Source organism: Mustelus asterias, chromosome 2 (genome assembly GCF_964213995.1).
Source record: "Mustelus asterias chromosome 2, sMusAst1.hap1.1, whole genome shotgun sequence".
In the NCBI taxonomy this organism is placed as follows: Eukaryota; Metazoa; Chordata; class Chondrichthyes; order Carcharhiniformes; family Triakidae; genus Mustelus; species Mustelus asterias.
In genome coordinates, this window is record NC_135802.1 from 61,033,439 (window position 1) to 61,054,625 (window position 21,187).

At 44.2% G+C, this 21,187-nt stretch overlaps 1 protein-coding gene across 1 annotated transcript in view; it reads left to right on the forward strand.

Annotated features, from left to right (window-relative positions):
• The first annotated feature begins 2,148 nt into the window (after positions 1-2,148).
• Positions 2,149-21,187, forward strand: part of hacl1 (2-hydroxyacyl-CoA lyase 1) — an 89,971-nt gene continuing 70,932 nt past the window's right edge. The window contains exons 1-6 of the mRNA XM_078236105.1: positions 2,149-2,798; positions 9,287-9,391; positions 9,492-9,532; positions 9,646-9,726; positions 13,350-13,422; positions 19,481-19,558. Coding sequence (XP_078092231.1) covers positions 2,715-2,798; positions 9,287-9,391; positions 9,492-9,532; positions 9,646-9,726; positions 13,350-13,422; positions 19,481-19,558 — 462 coding nt within the window. The 5' untranslated portion in view covers positions 2,149-2,714. The remainder of the gene's footprint in view (positions 2,799-9,286; positions 9,392-9,491; positions 9,533-9,645; positions 9,727-13,349; positions 13,423-19,480; positions 19,559-21,187) is intronic.

Below are 21,187 nucleotides of genomic sequence, written 5' to 3' on the forward strand. Positions count from 1 at the left end.
ACTCAGCAGGAAAGAAAAGCTTCAAGGGACATACGGAAGCAAAATTGGTTCATACGCTGATAAATCCAACAACAATTTGGACACTAAAGACATCTTCAGTGTTTAAATGGTAGTTAATGAATATATTGGATTGTGCATTCAATACATATGAATGGATTTTCAGGCTGAACAAATATAATCCTGTTAGATTCAAGCAGAGTTTCTACAGAGGTTGAGAACAAATTAATTGGTGTATTTGTGAACATTTGTTGTTTGTTTACTAAATGTTGCACTCTGATGGAATTGTTGGAGTTACTTTTGCAGCCAATATTTAATAAAAGAGGTTAATCGATTAAAGTAAACTCCTTCAGTTTTTAAATCGTCATAATAAATAAATATATGTACCCTTTAGATATTGGAGTTTGTTATATATTGTTTGAACATTGCTTGTTTGTGTTCCGGTCACTTCAGCAGGTGAATTCAGAATTCCTCAATCATTTTCATTACATTTCCAGATAAAATACATTTTCAGGTGGTTTTATTTTATACAAACATGTGTATTTTATAATCTATCAATCTCCTACTAAATGACTGTATTATATTATTTGTACTTTTCTGGTGCAGTTTGTTAGAATAATTGGATCCCTCTCTCAAATCTCCCTGCTCTATTCTGTTCCGTTCTTTCTTCTTCCTCCTTTTCAGAAGCTTAGTTTACCTTACCACATCTGTCCATGTGAAAATAATTTTATGCAGTAGAAAGACAAAATGTAGCTTAGGTAAAGTACCTCACCACCACTGCTCTTGTCTCCTATTGCTAAATTCTCAGACTGTTTGACTGACATACACTACTAGATGAGCAAAGCTTTCCTCCAATTAAACATTGGAAAACTGAAGCCATTATTTTTGGTCCTTGCTCCAAACTATTTCCCCTAGCTACCTATTCCATTCCTCTTCCTGGTAGCTGTCCGAGTCTTAAACAAACTGTTCACAATATTGGTGTTATATTTGATCCGAGAGGAGCTTCCAACCACGTACTTTCCACTTCCAGAACACCATCTGACTTTTTTTCCACCTCAGTTCATCCGTTACTGAAACCCACATCCATGCCTTTGTTACCTTTAAGCTTGACTATTACTACACATTCCTTCCTGAACTCCCATATGTAAGCTCTGTAAACCTGAGCTTTACGTTGCTGCCCATAGCTGAACTTGACTTGGTGCAAGTTAAGGTATCAGCCCAGTGCTCACCAACCTACATTAACTCCCGATCAAGAAATTTCTTAGAATCATAGAATCCCCACAGTGCAGAAAGAGGCCATTTGGCCCATCAAGCCTGCACCGACAACAATCCCACCCAGACCCTATCCCGTAACCCCATATATTTACCCTGCTAATCTCCCTGACACTAAGGGGCAATTTTAGCTTGGCCAATCCACCTAATTTCTTGATTTTGATTTTGGGAAAAAGATACAAAAATCTGAGGTCACCTACCCACTGACTCAAGAACAGCTTCTTCTCTGCTGCCATCAGACGTTTGAATGGACCTACCTCATATTAAGTTGATCTTTCTCTACACCCTAGCTATGACTGTAGCACTACATTCTGCACTCTCTCCTTTCCTTCCCTATGCTTTGTCTGTATAGTGCACAAGAAACAATACTTTTCACTTTATATTAATACGTGACAATAATAAATCAAATCAAATTTTAAAATTCTTATCCTTGTTAATAGATCCTTCCTTGGCTTCATCCCTCCCTAACACCTCGAGCTCCTGAACACTCCAAGATATCCATGCTTCTCTGGCCTCTTGAACATCCCTGATCTTAATCGCTCCACCACTGGTGACTGTGCTTTCAGTTGTCTTGTCCCCAAGCTCTGGAATTCCCTCCCTAAACCTCGATGGTGACATTTCTCTCGTTTAAGACACTTGAATCTCTGGCCAAGCTTCTGGTAATTCAGCTCCTTATGTGCTCCGGTGTTATATTTTGTTTTATAAATGCTCCTTTGAATTGCCTTGGGAGGTTTTGTAATTGTGTTAAAGGTGCTATATAAATAAGTTATCTTTTAATTCGTCCTATTCCAGATGAGTTTTTCTTCCCATTTTCCGCTTTGCAGGCTCTTCCCCCTCATCTACACGCTTTCTTTCTCTCTCTGTCCCCCCATGTTCTGCTTTCTCTTTTATTTTCCCTTCACTCCCGTTGCCCTCTGCAGGGAAAGGTGAACTTGAAGGAATCCCTTAACAAGTCAGGGGGGCAGTGACTGAGGCAGGCAGCCCCTCTGAGACCAAACGAGAGGATTCTTCCAGCAGCTAGGATTGTATATTATTATTTGGACTGTTTGCTTCAGACAGCAAGTTGCGCCAGTGCAGTGAGACTCAGCAGCAACTGAGGCAGCGATGCAGGAAGCAACAACCCAAAGCATTTTACTGCCGAGGTGGAGGCGAAACATTGAACTCCCATGGGTGTTGTGTTGATCTGCAATTTTGGAAGCAAATCCTAATCCATCAAATCTGGGAGATTTTCCAAACGTTCAATTTTTTTTTCATATTATTGTTCAAAGATTACTCAAACAAAACAACACGTCCAACAGGATGTCTATCCTTGCAGCTCCGCCCGGGCTCTCGCTTCCTCCTTTGCCGGGGTTGGTCCTGTAGCCTGTCAGTCACGGCACTGCAGTGTCTTTGGGAGCTACCAGACTCTTTGCTTCCTCTACTTGTCCCCAGCAGCTGGGGTGGAAATGGCAGCGCAACAGGGAGGTGATGGGCTGGAGTTAGAGGAACTGAGCGGAGCCCAGGTTATAGCAGAGGCACTGAGAGACCAGGTGAGGAGCAGCGTTCACAGCATTCACTAATATGGAGACGAAAGCTGCCAACCCACTGGAATAAATGAAGTGTACCTTTAGGAGCGAGCTATACCAAAACAGGCCACACTGTAACTCATTGAATTGCATTAATCTCAGTCCTCTTGCTTTAAGCAGGAAACCCCAACAACATTGAAGTTAAGCCCCAGTACTTTCCTCACCTTCACACAGAGAACACAAAGTGCTGGAAATACTCAGCCGCTCTGGCAGCTGTGACAGAGTTCACATTCTCAGGCCTGTGACTTATCAGCAGATCAGTTCTGATGATAGGTCACAGATCTGAAACCTCTGTTACTCTCTCCACACTTACTGGCTTGTGTTGCGCTGCCTGTTTTCATTTCAGATTTCTGCAAAATCTGCTGAATTTTGATTCTGAGTTTAGTCTTTAGATACGATAGTGACTTTTAAGGGACGTCTGGACAAATACATGAATAGGATGGGAATAGAGGGATATGGTAAAACTATGGTTTTAGTTCATATGGGCAGCATGGTCAGTACAGGCTTGGAGGGCCGAAGGGCTTGTTCCTGTGCTGTAATGTTATTTGTTCTTTGAGCTGTACAATGATATGTAACCCCTTATTCCTCCCAACACCTGCACATTCTGAGAGGGGCTGCTGTTGTGTATCCCACTCAATTCACTTTTCTGTGACTTTCGGCTGGATTTGAGACCTTCAAAGCTACCGGCAAGGGGGGAGGAAGCTACCAGCTCACCCCTAACCTGTCGGAACAGGGGAACCATTGAACAGCCAGCCCAATTAATAACCACTTAAGGCCCTCATACCATCATTGCTGAGGCCCACACAGAAAATGTGGCAACATTAGCTGGGCATCCTCCTTTGCAGATCACTTGAGCGTACTGGAGGCAGCAGCCCCGCCTCCTGGTTTGACTCATTTCTTGGCATGGTGGAACTGCCTGTAGTTCCAGTCATAGCCACTCCTCCTGGGTGATGCTGCTGAGCTGCCACCCAATTGGATTGGCTGGCAGCTCTCTAAGGGGTATTGTGGATGGGGAGACTGTGCCCTCCCCCCAAATAGGGGAATTTTCTAGGGGGCTTCCCTCTGGGGGTTCTGCCTTGACCTGAATTCAGCTAATACAAAGCTTGTGAGAGACAGTATGCAGTGAAAGATGTTCTTTATTTGACAATACGCATTGGGAGAGAGATGCCAGATGGATTCCAACTTCTCTGTAAAATTACATCACATGAACACATCTGATATGCTATTTTTGAAGATTCGTATTCCACGCCCAACCTGTCATACAAACTGGATGGTCCAATTACATTAATACACGCTATTTACTTTGGCCAACAGCATCCCACCCCTTAGCATAATTTGGAACCCATTGGTTAACTGCTCCTGGACTTCTTTCCCCCCGATGCTTAGCAACCCTACCTACACATGTCTGACAGGTTCAAGGTTCACTCTCACCACCTGCATACTATGAAAACTAAAAGGGAGTCATCCTGTCTAACTAGCTATACCTTATCAGGCCAAGAGCGAGGCGCGGAATGCTCCTATTCATTTTAATTAACAATTGAATCCTTCTATTCATTCCATTATCTTCGTACCTCACAGCTGCAAGATCTTCCAAAGCCTTTCACTGATTTAGTTCTATACTTCATTGTTCCCGAGAATTTGGCCTGTCTGGTTCTGCTTTTTCCCATTATGCATTTAGGGCAGGCCGCCCTTGGCCAAAGCTTACAAGACATTCAAAGCTACATTTTAAAATTACAATATATGTTAAAAATTCACTACTATTGATTATATTGTGTTTAATAAACAATACCTTTGTATAATATATGTATGAAGCACATCGTGATGCCTTTGGTGTGCATATAAGGCACATTATGGTCCCTATTTTAGACTAGTCCACTTTGTTTTAAAAGCCCCTTAATAAGCAGGGGTTTTGGCATCTCCTGCTACACCCCTCTAAATTCCAGCCAATCATTCCCTGATTGTTCCAGACTTAGATCTTGGAAGAAACCATAAGAACATTGTGATTTTCTTGAAAGCAAGTTCATTTAGGTGTAGGAGGAGATAATGAAAAGCAAAATGCTGGAATCGGAAACAAAAACAGAAAATGCTGAAAAATCTCAGCAGGTCTAGACTGGTCATCCAGACTTGAAAAATTAGCTCTGTTCTCTCTCCACAGATAGAAACATAGAAACCCTACAGTGCAGAAGGAGGCCATTCGGCCCATTGAGTCTGCACCGACCACAATCCCACCCAGGCCCTACCCCCACATATTTTACCCGCTAATCCCTCTAACCTACGCATCCCAGGACTCTAAGGGACATTTTTTAACCTGGCCAATCAACCTAACCCGCACATCTTTGGACTGTGGGAGGAAACCGGAGTACCCGGGGGAAACCCACGCAGACACGAGGAGAATGTGCAAACTCCACACAGACAGTGACCCGAGCCGGGAATCGAACCCGGGACCCTGGAGCTGTGAAGCAGCAGTGCTAACCACTGTGCTACCGTGCCGCCCCGTCAGACCTGCTGAGATTTTCCAGCATTTTCTGTTTTTGTTGGAGAAGATAATTGATCTAGTATAAGCTTTGCGGATCAAATCAGATCCCCCTCCAAAACATGGTAAAACCATACAGTACCCCCACTCTCACCTTCATTCCCCAAACCCCAGCCAGTCCCAACAGATGACTACAGGTGGATATGCCTGCACTTCTGGGCACAATTGATCATTTATCTGTGACGGAATGCAGTAGAGAATGCAGGATTCAGTGTTGGAACCAGTCCTCCTCTCTCGCTTTCTCTCTTATGTATGAGATCTGGAATTCAACATAAGGGACACAATAATAAAATTTACAGATGACACCAAAATAGGGAGACTTGTTCCTGTGAAGAGGATATTATAAGTAACTTCACAAGGACATTGGCTAGCAGATTGAATAAAAGATACCAAATTACTTATAATGTAGGAAAATGTGACAGGATACAATTTCTTTGGGGGGGATAAAGTGAGGAAATTGTAACATTTTAAGAGGAGTAGAGAAACTTTAGGGGTGAGGTACGCAGATCTGTAAGCATCAGTAAAGTTAGTAAAGCTATTCTAAATGAACACATGGGATTGTAGGTGTTATGAATATAGACATAGGCTGGAATTTTACCGGCACGCCCGCCTGAGGCTCATAAGATCGCGCCCGAGGCCAATGGAGAATTCCGTTCTGCGAGCCTCACTCACCCCAATTCCGGGGCGGGTGTGCCAGTAAAATCAGGGCCATGGAGTATGAAAGCACAGGAGTGATGCTAAATCTGTCTATAATAAGGGGCTGGGTAGCATAATGGTTATGTTACTGAACTAATGATCTAGGGGCATGAGTTCATATCCCACCACGATAGCTGGAGTGGAATGAATTTGTAATAAGTAGCAAGTATCAATAATGGTGACCATCATCTACTTCACTAATGTTCTTTAGAGAAGGAAATCTGCCTTATTTACCTTGTCTGTCCAATATGGATAAAGAATCATAGAATCCTACAGTGCAGAAGGAGGCATTCAGCTCATCAAGTCTGCACCGACCACAACCCCACCCAGGCCTATACCCATAACCCCACATATTTACCCTGCTAGTCCCCCTGACACTAGGGTCAATGTAAGCATGGCCAATCCACCTAACCTGCACATCTTTGGATTATGGGAGGAAACCAGAGCACCCGGAGGAAACCCACACAGACACGGGGTGAACGTACAAACTCCGCACAGACAGTGACCCAAGCTGGGGAATCGAACCCGGGTCCCTGGTTCTGTGAGTCAGCAGTGCTAACCACTGTGCCACCGTGCTGCCTCAAGAATTGAAAGAACACTATTACAAGAGGGAAAGGGCAGGGAATGAGAATAAATATATAGCTTTGTATATTTTAAATGGTATGATGACATTGTTTGAGTAATCATGGTTTTAAAAAATGGATGATGGAGAGTGTAGAAGTGCTGCTGGGTTCTAATGATTGGCAATGAAGGACTTGGAAAAATAAAAGTTTGTTGAATATTCTGAGCAATTCATACATGCTGTGGTCTGCCTGTGCTCCGGGGAGAACTTGGGGGCTACTGACATGTGCCCACGTAATCCCAGCATCCACATGACCACCCAGTCCACATCTTCGCTGTTTAAAGTAAAGTCTATTTATTAGTCACAAGTAAGTCTTACATTAACACTGCAATGACGTTACTGTGAAATTTCCCTAGTCGCCACAGTCCGACGTATGTTCGGGTCAATGCATCTAACCAGCACGTCTTTCAGACTGTGGGAGGAAACTGGAGCACCCAGAGGAAACCCACGCAGATGCAGGGAGAACGTGCAAAGTCTGCACAGACAGATAGTGACCCAAGCTGGGAATCAAACCCGGGTCCCTGGCACTGTGAAGCAGCAGTGCTAACAACTATGCTACTGTGCCATCCCAATCCACCTAACCTGCACACATTTTGACTGTGGAAGCAAGGACTGTGTTTAAGTTGGAACAACTGGTGAGTTGTAACAGTATGCGAGAACAGTCACTGGATACAAACTATTTACAACATTCAAATTGAACAGGGTTAACAACACATGATTATTTACATTGTGTGAAACATTGATTGGGCTGCTGCAGCTGATGCATAGCCCATCATGTCTCCTTCCCCTCACTTTTTCTTTAAAACAAAGGCCAGACTAATCCATCACACAGTCCTGGAACCTTATATTCAATTTACTCGTGTGCCCTGTGTGTGTGATTGTGCCAGTTGGCTGTGCTTGAGATGCTCTCGGGTAGGTGTTCTCAGTGTGGATGGCATCATGCGTCCTTGCAGTGTAGCCAGTGGCTGCATGGCTTGCTGTGTTGGCCTCTGAGTGGATCCTCTATTTCCATTGGCGTAAGGGGCCTGGATTGCAGGCTGGATGCCTGGAGTAATGTGGTGGTTGATTGCATTGGTTCAAATACCTGCAGTAGGTGATGCCAGTTCCGTACGTAATCGACACTGTCCGAGGCAGCCACATAGCTGTTGGGTTGGATGGCATGACTGTATACCACTGCCAATTTGTCATGGCCACACATGTTCTGGATCCTGACCCTTTGACCAGGTGCTAAAGGCGAGTCTTTGGGCATGATGGTCTTTCCTCTAGTTTGGTGCTCCATGAGGGCATCACTCATGTTGGTTTTGATGTAAGGCTGTAAGAGGGTCTTGGCAATGGGGATTGTGGTCCTCGTGCACCTGGAGAACATTTGCTGTGCTGATGAAGACAAACCTTGCCTTGGCACATTTCACAGGCTGGAGTGCAGCATAGAAATCTGAGTTATCCCGGGCACATTTCTCAAGTTGGCAGTTCCAACAAAAGGTGATCCAGACTTGAAATCTTAGCTCTGTTCTCTCTCCGCAGATGCTGTCAGGCGTGCTGAGATTTTCCAGCATTTTCTGTTTCTGTTTCAGTTTCCAGCATCTGCAGTAATTTGCTTTTATTTTTCTCAAGTTGGTGCTTGGTTGAGCATACTGCCCGTTCTGCCAAGCTGTTGGATTGTGTGTATAGGGGGCTACTCATGGTGTGCTTAGAGTCCCGTGTGTACAAAGTTCCTAAACTCTCTGGCGACGAACTGGCGAGTATTGTCCATCATTATCCTCTGAGGGATGCCTTGTGTAGCAAAGTGTTTCTTGAGCTTGGTTATGACATTGTTGCTCTAAATGTCTGGTAGATGGTTGTGTTTGAACCACTCAGTGTAAGAGTCGACTAAATGCTGTTTATCATAGAATCCCCACAGTGCAATACCACTCCATTCGAAGATATCAGCCACCGTGAGTGACCATGGGAGGTCTGACACGTGACTCCTTGTGTAACACGTCATCCCAGTATCCACGTGACCACCTGGTCTACAGAGAGCAAAACTGCCCAGTGCATTGGAACAATTTGAGATAAATCAATGCATTTGTGTTAACTGGTGAGCAGAGCTCAAAACCGGTTCGACAATCCATTGAATAAAGTGTCCCCAAACTCTATCGCCTCTCGTACTCCTAGTCCTCCACCTAACGAAAAGCACTAAAATGTGTGAGGAAAAGTATTACAAACGTTCCACTCTGGAGTTATGGATTTCTCAGATCCTCTGGATCTATAACTTGAATATTTTCAATGCAGTTTTATAGCATACTAGAAAATCTTTAAGATTAGTCTTTAAGAGTCCAAAGATGTGCAGGTTAGATGGATTGCCATTGTAAATTGCCTCTTAGTGTCCCAACATGTGTAGGTTAGGTGGATTAGCCATGTTAAATGTGTGAATAGGTCTGGGTAAAATGCTCTTCGGAGAATTGGTGCAGACTCGCCAAATGGCCTCCTTCTACACTTTAAGGTTTAAAGTTTCTATGATTACACCTGTGATCTAAACAAAATATTTATTGCTTAAATTCACAATAAAGTTGTCCAATGAAATTGTAATAACCTGAAGATCATGCTTTATCTTTGTTTCTGCAGAATCTTCAGTATATGTTTGGGATTGTTGGTGTCCCAGTGGTAGAAGTAGCCATGGCTGCTCAAGCTGCAGGAATTAAGTACATAGGAATGAGGAATGAGCAAGCTGTAAGTAATCTTCTCAGTACTTTCTGTCGCTTCTTTGCATGATAGATTCAAAACAACATTTATTAACATTTTGCTGCCCTTGTGTTTCCTACTAAAACAGGCTTGTTACGCAGCATCTGCAGTGGGATATTTAACAGGAAGGTTAGTCTCCCAATAGTTGTCTTTCAATTTCATGACTTTGTCACTGTCTGCATTGAATTATATTTCATCTGAGTACCTGCCATTGAAAGGGGACTGTTTCTTTTCTTTTTTAGGCCAGGTGTTTGCCTTGCTGTCTCAGGCCCAGGTCTCATTCATGCATTAGGAGGAATGGCAAATGCAAACATGAACTGCTGGTAACTTCTGTGAACTGTTAGAGCTTGTGTGTGTTTTTCCAATTTGTTTTGCGCAAGATACAGTTGCAAATGTTACAATTCTGGGAAGTCAGACTACAAATATTTATCTAAACTGATTCATGGGCGGCATGTTGGCACGGTGGTTAGCACTGCTGCTTCGCGGTGCCAGGGATCCGGGTTCAATTCTGGCCTTGGGTGACTGTCTGTGTGGAGTTTATACATCCCCCCGTCAGCGTGGGTTTCCTCCGTTCCGCCGGTTTCCTTCCATGGTCATAATATGTGCAGGTTAGGTGGATTGACCATAGTAAATTGCCCCTTAGTTTCCAAAGATGTGCAGGTTAGATGGATTAGCCATGGTAAATGCGTTATGGGGATGGGGGGACAGGGGGGTGGGATGGGGGTGGGGGAGGTAGTGGTGGTTTTGGGCCTGGGTGAAAGAAATGCTCTTTCAGAGAGTCAGTCGGCCTCCTTCTGCACTGTGGGGGCTCTATGGTATCTATGGAATTTGAAGGCATCATGCGACATTAATTGTCATTGGCGATTGTCCCAGAAAGCTCTGCACAGATCAGGGATCAAACCTGGGGCCTTCACGGCCTATAATATATGATTACTTTCTATTCTGGACAGCATATTACCAACTGAACAGTTTTCGGAAAGCTGGTGTAGAACTTACCGATTGTGAATGGAACAGAAATGAATTTTTGAATAAAAGCTTCTCAAGAGATACTGTAATGGAACTCTTCAAGCTAGAGTCAGTGAGAAGTGGTGATGTCTAATCTGCAGGAAGGCGTGTTTTACAGTGGAGGGGTTGAAGACAGATGAATTACCAGTGAACACATGTGAGGAGAAAGGTTTAGTGATGCACAAGAGACCATTTATAGCTTATTAACTAAAATCAAAAAGCCTTACAATAAAGAATGAAGCTGTTCAATCAATCGGGCTGTTTTTTTGTTGAGCTATCCAATTTGTCCTGGCAAATTTTGTCTCATTTTTATCCAGTTCCATTTTGAATGTTAACAACATGAACTTATATTCATATAATGCCTTCGAAGTAATGAAACATCCCAAGATATTTGACAGGACCATTATAATACAAAGCATGACGTCAAACCAAAGAAAGGGATATTAGGCCATGATCTAAAAGCCAAGCACATAGTTATAAAAATGGGCTTAAAGAAGGAAGGCGAGGTAGAGAGGTGGAGAGCTGTAGGGCGGGGATTCCAGAGCTTGGGGCCCAGGCAACTGAGCACACACCCAATACTAGGGAGATTATCATTGGGATGGACAAGAGGCCAGAATTAGAGGAGCACAGATTTCTAGGAGGGGCTTGAGATGCTGGAGGAGATTACAGAGATAGGGACAGATGGGTATTTGAAAACAAGGATGAAGATTTTAAAATCATGACGTTGCTTGACTGGGAGCCAATTTAAGTTAGCGAGCACAGTGATGATAGGAAAATGAGATGTGACGCAAGTTCATACACAACAGCAGAATTTTGGGTGAGCTCAAGTTTACAGAGAGTAAAATGTGGGAGATCCACCAGGAGTGTGTTGGAGTAGTCAAGTCTAGAGAAAGCAGAGGCATGAATAGTGGTTTCAGCAGCAGATGAGATGAGACAGGTAAGATGAGACAGCTAGGTAATGTTGTGGATGTAGAAAGAAACAGTCATAATAATGGCATGAGGTCGGAAACTCATCTTGGGATCAAATGAGACACCATTGTCGCAAACACACTGGCTTAATCTTAAGATTGTTGTCAAGGAGTGGAATGGAATTGGTAGCTAGGGAACGGAGTTTGGAGCAGGGACTGAAAACAGTGACTTCAGTCTTTCCAATCTTTCATTGGATGAAATTTCTGTCCATCCGGTGCTGGATGTCCGTCAGGCAGTCTGATAATTTAGCAACATTGGAGGAGTTGAGAGAGGTGGTGGTGAGATAAGGCTGGGTATCTTAGGTATACATGTAAGAACTACCGTTGTGCCATCGGATGATACATGGAGGGTCAGCATGTAGATGAAAAAAAACGAGGGGCCAAGGATAGATCCTCGTTGACACCAGAGATAACAGCACAGGGGCAGGAAAGGAAGCAATTCTCTAATTACAATTCGAGGAATAAGAAGAGAACTATGTGAGGACAGTCCCACCCAACCGGATGACAGTGGACAGGGGTTGTAGAGGATGATGTGGTCAACCATGTGAAAGATTGCAGATAGGTCCTGAAGGACGCATAAATCAGTTTGTGACTTGTGATAAGAGCCATTTGGTATTGTGGTGGGATGGAAACTTGATGGGAGTGTATCTCCTTCCAGCAGCCTCTCAGGTTGTGTACTACAGATCTGGGAGTAGATGGGAATGTGGAGTTGAGGTTACAGCCAGATCAGGCATGATCTTATTGAATGGCAGAGCAGGCTCGAGGGGCTGTTCCTGCACTTGATTTGTAATTTGTATGTATCATAATGATTCTCTGCATAAAATAAATGATCCTCCTCTACATAATTTGACAATTGAGATTATGCTTAACTGGGAGCCAGTATAGAGAGGCTTTAGGAAGCCTCAGTTTGCCGACACAACGAGGGCTGATGTGCTGAAAGTCAGAGGTGAGTCAGCAGGCAAGAAAACCTTCATCAAGTTTAGTGCCATGCTATCTAATGTGTGAACTGGTTCACTCCCTGGATCGAAAAGTTGCAGAAGCACACATACAGGAGCAGGGGCAAAGGCAAAGGCCAAATCCTTGCCATCCAGGGGGGTCGCACTCTCCAGGCAATAGACTAGCTCTTAACAGGAACTTACATTGGGAAGTTGGTGAAAAATAAGTCTATTTCATGTATTAATTTTCAAACAAGTAAAGCAGTATACCCTGAAGAATTTTTAAACAGTTAGAGCCATTGATTGATATATATATATATATATATAATGCATTAAATCTGAATAAATAACTTGAACTTTGTAGCTATGTCTACTTTGTATCCCAAATTCACTGCACGATTTTAAAATGGGCCATTTCCATTGAGTTTAATTTTCCCCAGTGTAAGCCAGGCACCAACTCATTAGAGAAAACTGGTTCCTGATTTTGCTTTGTGTTGGAATTAGTTCTAATGAAGAGCCTATTCCTGAAAGGTCCAGCGGTTTTAGTTTTTTTTTTCACATGCTGACAGACTGACCTGATAACTCTTGGATTATTTTAAAACTCAGTGTGTAGCCATTCAGTTAGCATATTGGAGAATTCAGCACTCCAATCAAAGCTGCGGATTTTGGAAGCCACTAAAGGGGGCCAGTTGTTAGGATTTTGTTGCGCGATGAATAGTAATGTTGCTTCACATGAGACTATGCTCTTTGTTGCTGATGCACCACATGACATGATTCAGTAATTCAACCTAAAAGCACTTGCTCTCATCACCAGCTGCAGAATTACCGTATCAGACATCAAGCTTTGTATAATCATACTTTCTAATTTGAAGAAATTGTGTTTGAAGTTGAGGTGATTGAAGTATTGATGCTGAATGCTATGTATCTGAGACTGTTAAATATCAAACTAAAAAAGATGAAAACATTCCAGAGAGGGCAATGCAATAAATAGGCTTGCGTGAAGTACCATTGAATAAAAACAATGCCATTTTTTCTCAGGCCTGTAATTGTCCTCGCGGGATCCTCTGACCGAAATCAGGAAACAATGGGCGCATTTCAGGAATTTCCACAGGTTTGTTCAACTCAGAATCATTTTATAATGGTTATTAGTTTGTATTTTGAACTTGCTGATGCCACCACCTGTTTGGATGGAGATAATGGGGGCCAATTCTCCCATTTGCACCCTAAGTACTCCCGCCAGTGAGAAGCCTGTTTCCCGCTGTTAATAAAGTTTATTTATTAATGTCACAAGTGAATGGGGGGAGTGGGCGGTGGGGGGGGGGGGGGGGGGGGCGGTTGAGCTTTTAGGAAGGCTCAGAGACTTGAAAAAATGCAGTGTTAAATGAGTGGGGATGAGTGAGCAGCTATGGAGAAAGGAATCCCCCCCTTGTGAAACTGACTTCTCCTGTCAGTCTGAGGACTTCAAAGGGGTCTTCTCACACCTGCAGCTTCTGAGAGAAAGAAAGGGGAATGGAGTCCTGCTGGGATTTGGAAGCCTGCCAGGTGCCCAGGGGGCGTGGAGGTTAAAGTGACCAGGCCACCTCAAAGTTTTCACAGTCCACAGACCAGAATGAAGACGTCGCTCAGAGAGCTGTCTGAAATCACCACACCAGGAGTGATCTTCAGGTTTCCCATGGCTAGAAGGGGGAAGTCCAACCACGAGACTCCCACCCTAGGGGAGAGTCCCAAAGTCAATCCCTTGCCCACAGCCTGATCCCCCCCCGATAACTCCCCCCCCCGCCCTCCCCCCCCACCCTCAGAGTCCAACGCACAAGATTAGGGTGTCACTGCCAGGGTACCAGTGTCAGGGTGCCTGGGGCAGTGCATGGGTGGCACTACCAAGGAGTGGCACTGGGAGTGGGGCCTGAGGGGACCTTATATCGGTGCCTTTGGCTGGTCGGTCACCTTCATGCCTGCGTGGTGTGTGTGAGGGGTGGCGGGGGTGGGGGGGGGGCGGAGTTGGCGTGTGGTGACCCATTCTCTTGATGCTGTGGAGGGGGAGGGCACCCCTCTGTGCTGAGGGATTGGGGTGCTGCTCTGATCAGCAGGAGGGAGAGGGGGTCACCTTTTCCATTGTGGGGGGGAGGGGATCTGTCTCTGAATGCTGAGATCAGGGTGCCCTTTGAAAAGGGTGATCTTGGAAAAGCTGAGCTGGCTGTTGAGTTTGCTGCGATGTATAAATTTGCATCGATCAGCTGGGTGAATCCCAACTGACAGGATCTGCCAGCACCAGGGGCGGCACAGTGGTTAGCACTGCTGCCTCACAGCACCAGGGACCAGGGTTCGATTCCCGGCCTGAGTCACTGTCTGTGTGGATTCTGCACGTTCTCCCCATGTCTGCCTGGGTTTCTTCCAGGTGCTCTGGTTTCCTCCCACAGTCCGAAAGACATGCTGGTTAAGTGCATTGGCCATGCTAAATTCTCCCTTAGTGTACCTGAACAGGTGCCGGAGTGTGTCAACTAGGGGATTTTCACAGTAACTTCATCGCAGTGTTAATGTAAGCCTACTTGTGACACTAACAAATAAACTTAAACTGATAAACTTAAACTTAATTGACAAATCTTCATGGCGGCAAGTGTTGAATTGTGCAGATGTTGAAATAAAACAAGTAATTCTAATTCATAATGTCGTTCTAGACAATTATTAAAATAAAATTGGCGTATAAAACAATAACATAATTACGCAACTGTGATGATTTCAGTTTACATATCGTTGCAATATGCTGCAACGTGCAGATCTCTTTAATTTACAGAATCTACTGCACTCTGGATTTTGTATTAACGTCCATATGCCATCAGGTTGAGTTCATTGAATTCCCAATCAAAGCTAAAAGCCCCTTCAGGAGGAGGAGGTGCAAACGTTATGACCACCTCTGTGTAGCTGTGGGATGGGAGGATTAAGCAGGCTGGAGGAGAATGATCTTAAAATTCAGAGAAAAATTTGGAATACTGAAATCAGTAAATGTATGTGTCCTTTGGTGTCATCCTGTGGTACCGTGGAGGAACTACAAGTTATCTGACAATTTAAAACCACGATCACAGCAATGGTCGGTTCTGAGCATTTATCATCGTGTGTGCCACCTTCAGGTGTATCGCACATAATATTAATTTAAAAAGCTGTACAAGTGCAGAAAGCTTTTCAATACACTTTGAAATGGAATATTATGCTGTACCTGCCACTTCTGAAATGTTGCAGATGTGAAGCTACATCGGTGAATGATCTAGGAATGATTTATCAAATTGCTTTTCTTGATTTTTAGACAGTGCATGAATTCATCTCTCAGTTCTTGGATAGGATTGCTTATGTATTATCAAATGAAGACAGCAAGAGAACCATTTTTAAATAGGTTCAAACAACAATTGAATATGTGTAATAAGAGAGAAAATGGTTCAGGAATATGCTGAGAAGGCATGTAGGTGGCTTTGGTCCTTGCAAAAAGAGACCAGTCTGTTGGCACCAACTGTCTAAGGGATAACCTTATCTCTTTTCTAAAGTTACCAGACAAATTGGTCAATTTAGAGTCACATATACTTATAAAAGGTTTTTTACCCTCCTCTTCTCCTGTGTTTGTGTCAGTGAGTTTGCCACCAGGCAGAGTACAGTCACATACAATGCAGTAAAGGCCCTTTGACCCATCGGGTCAGTACCGACAACTACCACTTAGGGTGTGCTAATCCCATTTCTCTCTGTCTGCTTTCAAAATTAGCAACACTCGTACAACAGAATGAGGAATGAGCACTTTTAGCATCTTTCAGACACCACCATCCTCATGTTTTCTCTTCCCCATTAGTTCGTGAATGGTTTGGTATTCCGGATTATTTTTCCAAACTACATGCTACTATGTAAATGTTCAGATTTTGGAAGTCAAAGCTTCTGTACTATTGATGCTCCGAATGTAGAGAAAAGGTGGGAGGTATCTTTCTATGAAATGCTTTGACCCAGATGTTGTGGGGATTTTGACAGTGAGCAGTCAGTGTTCACCATTATTGTCCCCTGGATATAGACTACAACATCAGCATTTGGCACAAGGGCAGATTAAGGCGGAAATCCTGAAGTTGCATTTTGCCACTGATTGCTTCACCATAGATTGCTCTGGGGGCACCTTTGGTAGAGCCTGCCATCATTGAAATCAGTTGAAGTTGTAAAACTGGAATTTGTAAAATTCTTAAGAAGTAATTTGCTTTTAGTACTTTCCATTTCCTAGTTGGTTGTCTGTGAGAATTCTTTAATGTGATAAAGAATGATCACATTTTATGCACAAAAGCAACATGAAATAAAAGCTTTTTCACGCAGCAAGTGGTTTGGTGAGGCACGGCCTGAGAGTGTGGTGGAGGCCGGTTCAAGCAGGGCAGTCAAGAGGGCATTAGGTGATTACTTGAAAAGAAACATTTTGCAGGGGTGCGGGAAGAAGGCAGGAGAATGGCACTAGTGACATGCTAATTCGGAGAGCTGGTACAGACACGATGGGCCAAATGGGGAGGCACTAGCATTGTCACTGGACTAGTAGCCCAGTAATGCAGGGTCGTGCTTGAACCCGGATTCGAATCCCATCACAGTAGATGATGAAATTTGAATCTAATACAAATCTGGAATTAAAAGTGTAATGATGACCATGAAACCATTGTCGATTGTCGGAAAAACCCACCTGGTTCACTAATGTCCTTTAGGGAAGGAAACCTGTCACCCTTATCTGGTCCGGCCTACATGTGATTCCAGACCACACAGCAATGTGGTTGCCTCTTAAATGCCCACTGAAATGGTCTAACAAAGCACTCAGTTCAATCAGAGTTAGGGATGGGTAATAAATGCTGGCCCAGCCAAAGAAGCCCATATCCCATGAATAAGTTCTTAAAACATTGTTTCCTTCTGTGCTGTAAGAATTCTGTGATTGGCTGCTTGAAGACATCTCTGCTGGGAATCCCCATTAAGGAAAATGATCATCCACTGCATAGTGACAGGAAGTGAAACTTTCTCCATAGAGATGCTGGGTCTCTGTGTGAGACTTCCTTCGAGGTCAGTGGAGAGCACCTTTCCTTTGTCACAAAATCCAGACCAGGGAGACGAGAGGTGAAATAGTTGGGCCTCTGACGCAAATCTTTGTCTCGTCACTGGACACAGGTGAGGTCCCAGAGGATTGGAGGATAGCCAATGTGGTCCCGTTATTTAAGAAGGGTAGGAAGGATAACCCGGGTAATTATAGGCCGGTGAGCTTGACGTCCGTGGTGGGGAAGTTGTTGGAGAAGATTCTTAAAGATAGGATGTATGCGCATTTAGAAAGGAATAAACTCATTAACGATAGTCAACATGGTTTTGTGAGAGGGAGGTCATGCCTCACGAACCTGGTGGTGTTTTTTGAAGAAGTGACCAAAATGGTTGACGAAGGAAGGGCCGTGGATGTTGTCTATATGGACTTTAGTAAAGCGTTTGACAAAGTCCCTCATGGTAGGCTAGTGAAAAAGGTTGGATCCCATGGGATAAAGGGGGAGGTGGCTAGATGGGTGGAGAACTGGCTTGGTCATAGAAGACAGAGGGTGGTAGTGGAAGGGTCTTTTTCCGGCTGGAGGCCTGTGACTAGTGGTGTACCGCAGGGCTCTGTATTGGGACCTCTGCTGTTTGTGATTTATATAAATGATCTGGAAGAAGGAGTAACTGGGGTGATCAGTAAGTTTGCGGACGACACAAAACTGGCAGGACTTGCAGATAGTGAGGAACATTGGCAGAGGCTACAGAAGGATATAGATAGGCTGGAAATTTGGGCAAGGAAATGGCAGATGGAGTTCAATCCTGATAAATGCGAAGTGATGCATTTTGGTGGGAATAATGTAGGGAGGAGCTACACGATAAATGGAAGAACCATAAAGGGTGTAGAGACGCAGAGGGACCTGGGTGTGCAAGTCCACAGATCTTTGAAGGTGACGTCACAGGTGGAGAAGGTGGTGAAGAAGGCATATGGCATGCTTGCCTTTATAGGACGGGGCATAGAGTATAAAAGTTGGGGTCTGATGTTGCAGATGTATAGAACGTTGGTTCGGCCGCATTTGGAATACTGCGTCCAGTTCTGGTCGCCACACTACCAGAAGGACGTGGAGGCTTTGGAGAGAGTACAGAGGAGGTTTACCAGGATGTTGCCTGGTATGGAGGGGCTTGGTTATGAGGAGAGATTGGGGAAACTGGGGTTGTTCTCCTTGGAAAGACGGAGGATGAGGGGAGACTTAATAGAGGTGTATAAAATTATGAAAGGCATAGATAGGGTGAACGGTGGGAAGCTTTTCCCCGGGTCGGTGGTGACGTTCACGAGGGGTCATAGGTTCAAGGTGAAGGGGGGGAGGTTTAACACAGATATCAGAAGGACATATTTCACACAGAGGGTCGTGGGGGCCTGGAATGTGTTGCCGGGCAAGGTGGTGGAGGCGGACACACTGGGAACGTTTAAGACTTATCTAGACAGCTATATGAACGGAGTGGGAATGGAGGGATACAAAAGAGTGGTCTAGTTTGGACCAGGGAGCGGCGCGGGCTAATTGTTCCTGGTTTCTCGTTTCAAGGCTTCATTCTACGATCATCTTGCTGGTGCCAGTACAGAGTGAGACTGCGGATAGTTGGGAACCTGTCTCGGGGGCAGGGAATTCATATGGTGTTCGTGGAAGTGGAAATGACTAGGGTTGGGAAGCATTTTCCGATCGGGGCCATTGTGATCTCCTGGACTCGTTTCGATCGCCTCAGGGGGTCGGAGAGGAATTTCCCAGATTTTTTTTTCCCCATATTGGCCCTGGGGTTTTTCACTCTGGGTTTTCGCCTCTCCCTGGAGATCACATGGTCTGGAATGGGGGGGTGGGGGTAAGTTAATAGGTTGTAATGAACAAAGCATCGTAGCTGTGAGGGACAGCTCGGTGGATAGGATATTGGTATGTAGATAGGCTGGAAAATTGGGCGGGGATCCTGGATTCAGGATTCAATCCTGGACCGGGGAGCGGCGCGGGCTTGGAGGGCCGAAGGGCCTGTTCCTGTGCTGTATTGTTCTTTGTTCTTTGTTTGTTCTATTACATATTTATTAAAACTGTGTAATCTGTTGTTTTCTACCTTTCCCAGTCCAATTCCATTTAACAGGCTTCAGTACTTTTTTTTGGCAGGTTGAAGCATGTCGGCTTTACAGCAAATTCTCAGCTAGACCAAGCAGTTTGGAAGCTATACCTGTCGTGATAGAGAAGGTAATTGTGAATGCAGTGAGATGGTAGGTAAAGTATCTAGTGTCATTGGCAACTTTATCTAATATACCAGTTGTTTTAAGATAGACACACATCCAATGCTCTTACAAACAAATAGCCAAGTTCTTCTCTCCCTTCCACTTCCTGATTTACAGTGATTAGTGGAATGTGTTTTGTATTTTCTATAGTGAAAACAGAAGCATGATATTTGTTATTTCATCTGCCATTTCTTTATAATCTATTATTAACTCGCCTTTCTCACTCTTTAGTGCAGTGGTTCCCAACCTTTTATATGTCATGGCAATCCATTTTGTGCACACCTGCTATTTTCTCTCTCTTGCTTTACTGGGAAATTTGTTTTTAACTTCCTCCTGTCCTCTTACCTATTTTTAAAAATCCTCTCCTTGTCTCCCTCGCTTCTCCTGGGTTTTTGGACCCATTTTGAGTTTTCGCTTTCTGTGCAGGTGCAGTGACCTTTGTCTTCAGCTCCCAGTCCCGTTGGTCATGCGTATGGTCCTAACCAACATAAAAAATCTGAACCGCGCATGTGCGGCTCTTTCCCAGCTGGCCCGTGCCCAGGAGGCCCAAGATTTGTCAGGTCTTGGAGATGCCGAACACAGAGCTGAAGATGAAGGTTTAGTTTTCGTTTAATTCCATGAACTTTGAATCATTTTGAATCTTTTCTCACGGCTCACTTGGGGGTCCTCACGGGACACCAGCATGCTCCGGGAACCACTGCTCCAGTAGGCTAACACTCTACTTACTTTCTTCCTTTATTAATACCTATAGAAACTCTTACTTTACATTTTTACATTTCTATCTAGCTTCCTTTCATACTCTAATTCCTTTCTTCTGATTAACCTTTCAGTTATTCTCTGCCGTTCTTTATGTTGTGACCAATCATCTGACCTGCCACTCATCTTTGTGCAGTTATATGTTTTTTCCTTAAATTTGATACTTTTCTTAATGTCCTTAGATAACAAAAGTATGAATGTCATAAGGCCCAGAGCTGAGTAGCCGTGGCAGATTCCAAACTGAGCAGTGAGCAAGTTATTGCTGAGTAAATGCCACTTGGTAGCTCTGTCAACACACATTGCATTACTTTGCTGATGAGTGAGGGTCAGCTGATGGGGTAGTAAATGGTCAGATTAGATTTGTCTTGTTTTCTCTGTATTGGACGTACCTGGCCATTTTGCACATTGCCGGGTAGATGCCAGTGTTGTAGCTGTGCTGGGACAGCTTGGCTTGGGTTGAGGCTAGTTCTGGAGCGTGCCTTCAGTATTATTGATGGGATGTTGTCAGGACCCCATAGCACTTTATTCTGTCTAGTGCACTCAATCTTTTCTTTATATCGCATGGAATTAATCAAATTAACTGAAGTCTAGAATCTGTGGTGCTGGGGACCTCAGCAGGAGGCCAAGATAGATAATCCACTTGGCACTTCTGGCTGATGATGATTGCAAATGCTTCAGCCTTGTCCTTTGCAATGATGCACTGGGATCCCCCAGCATTGAGGATGGAGATGTTCATGCAGCCTACTCCTTCTGTTAGTTATTTAATTGTTCAGCACCATTCATGGGGCTTCATGGGGACCACAGTCAATGTTGAGGATTTCCCACTCTCTCCCAACAG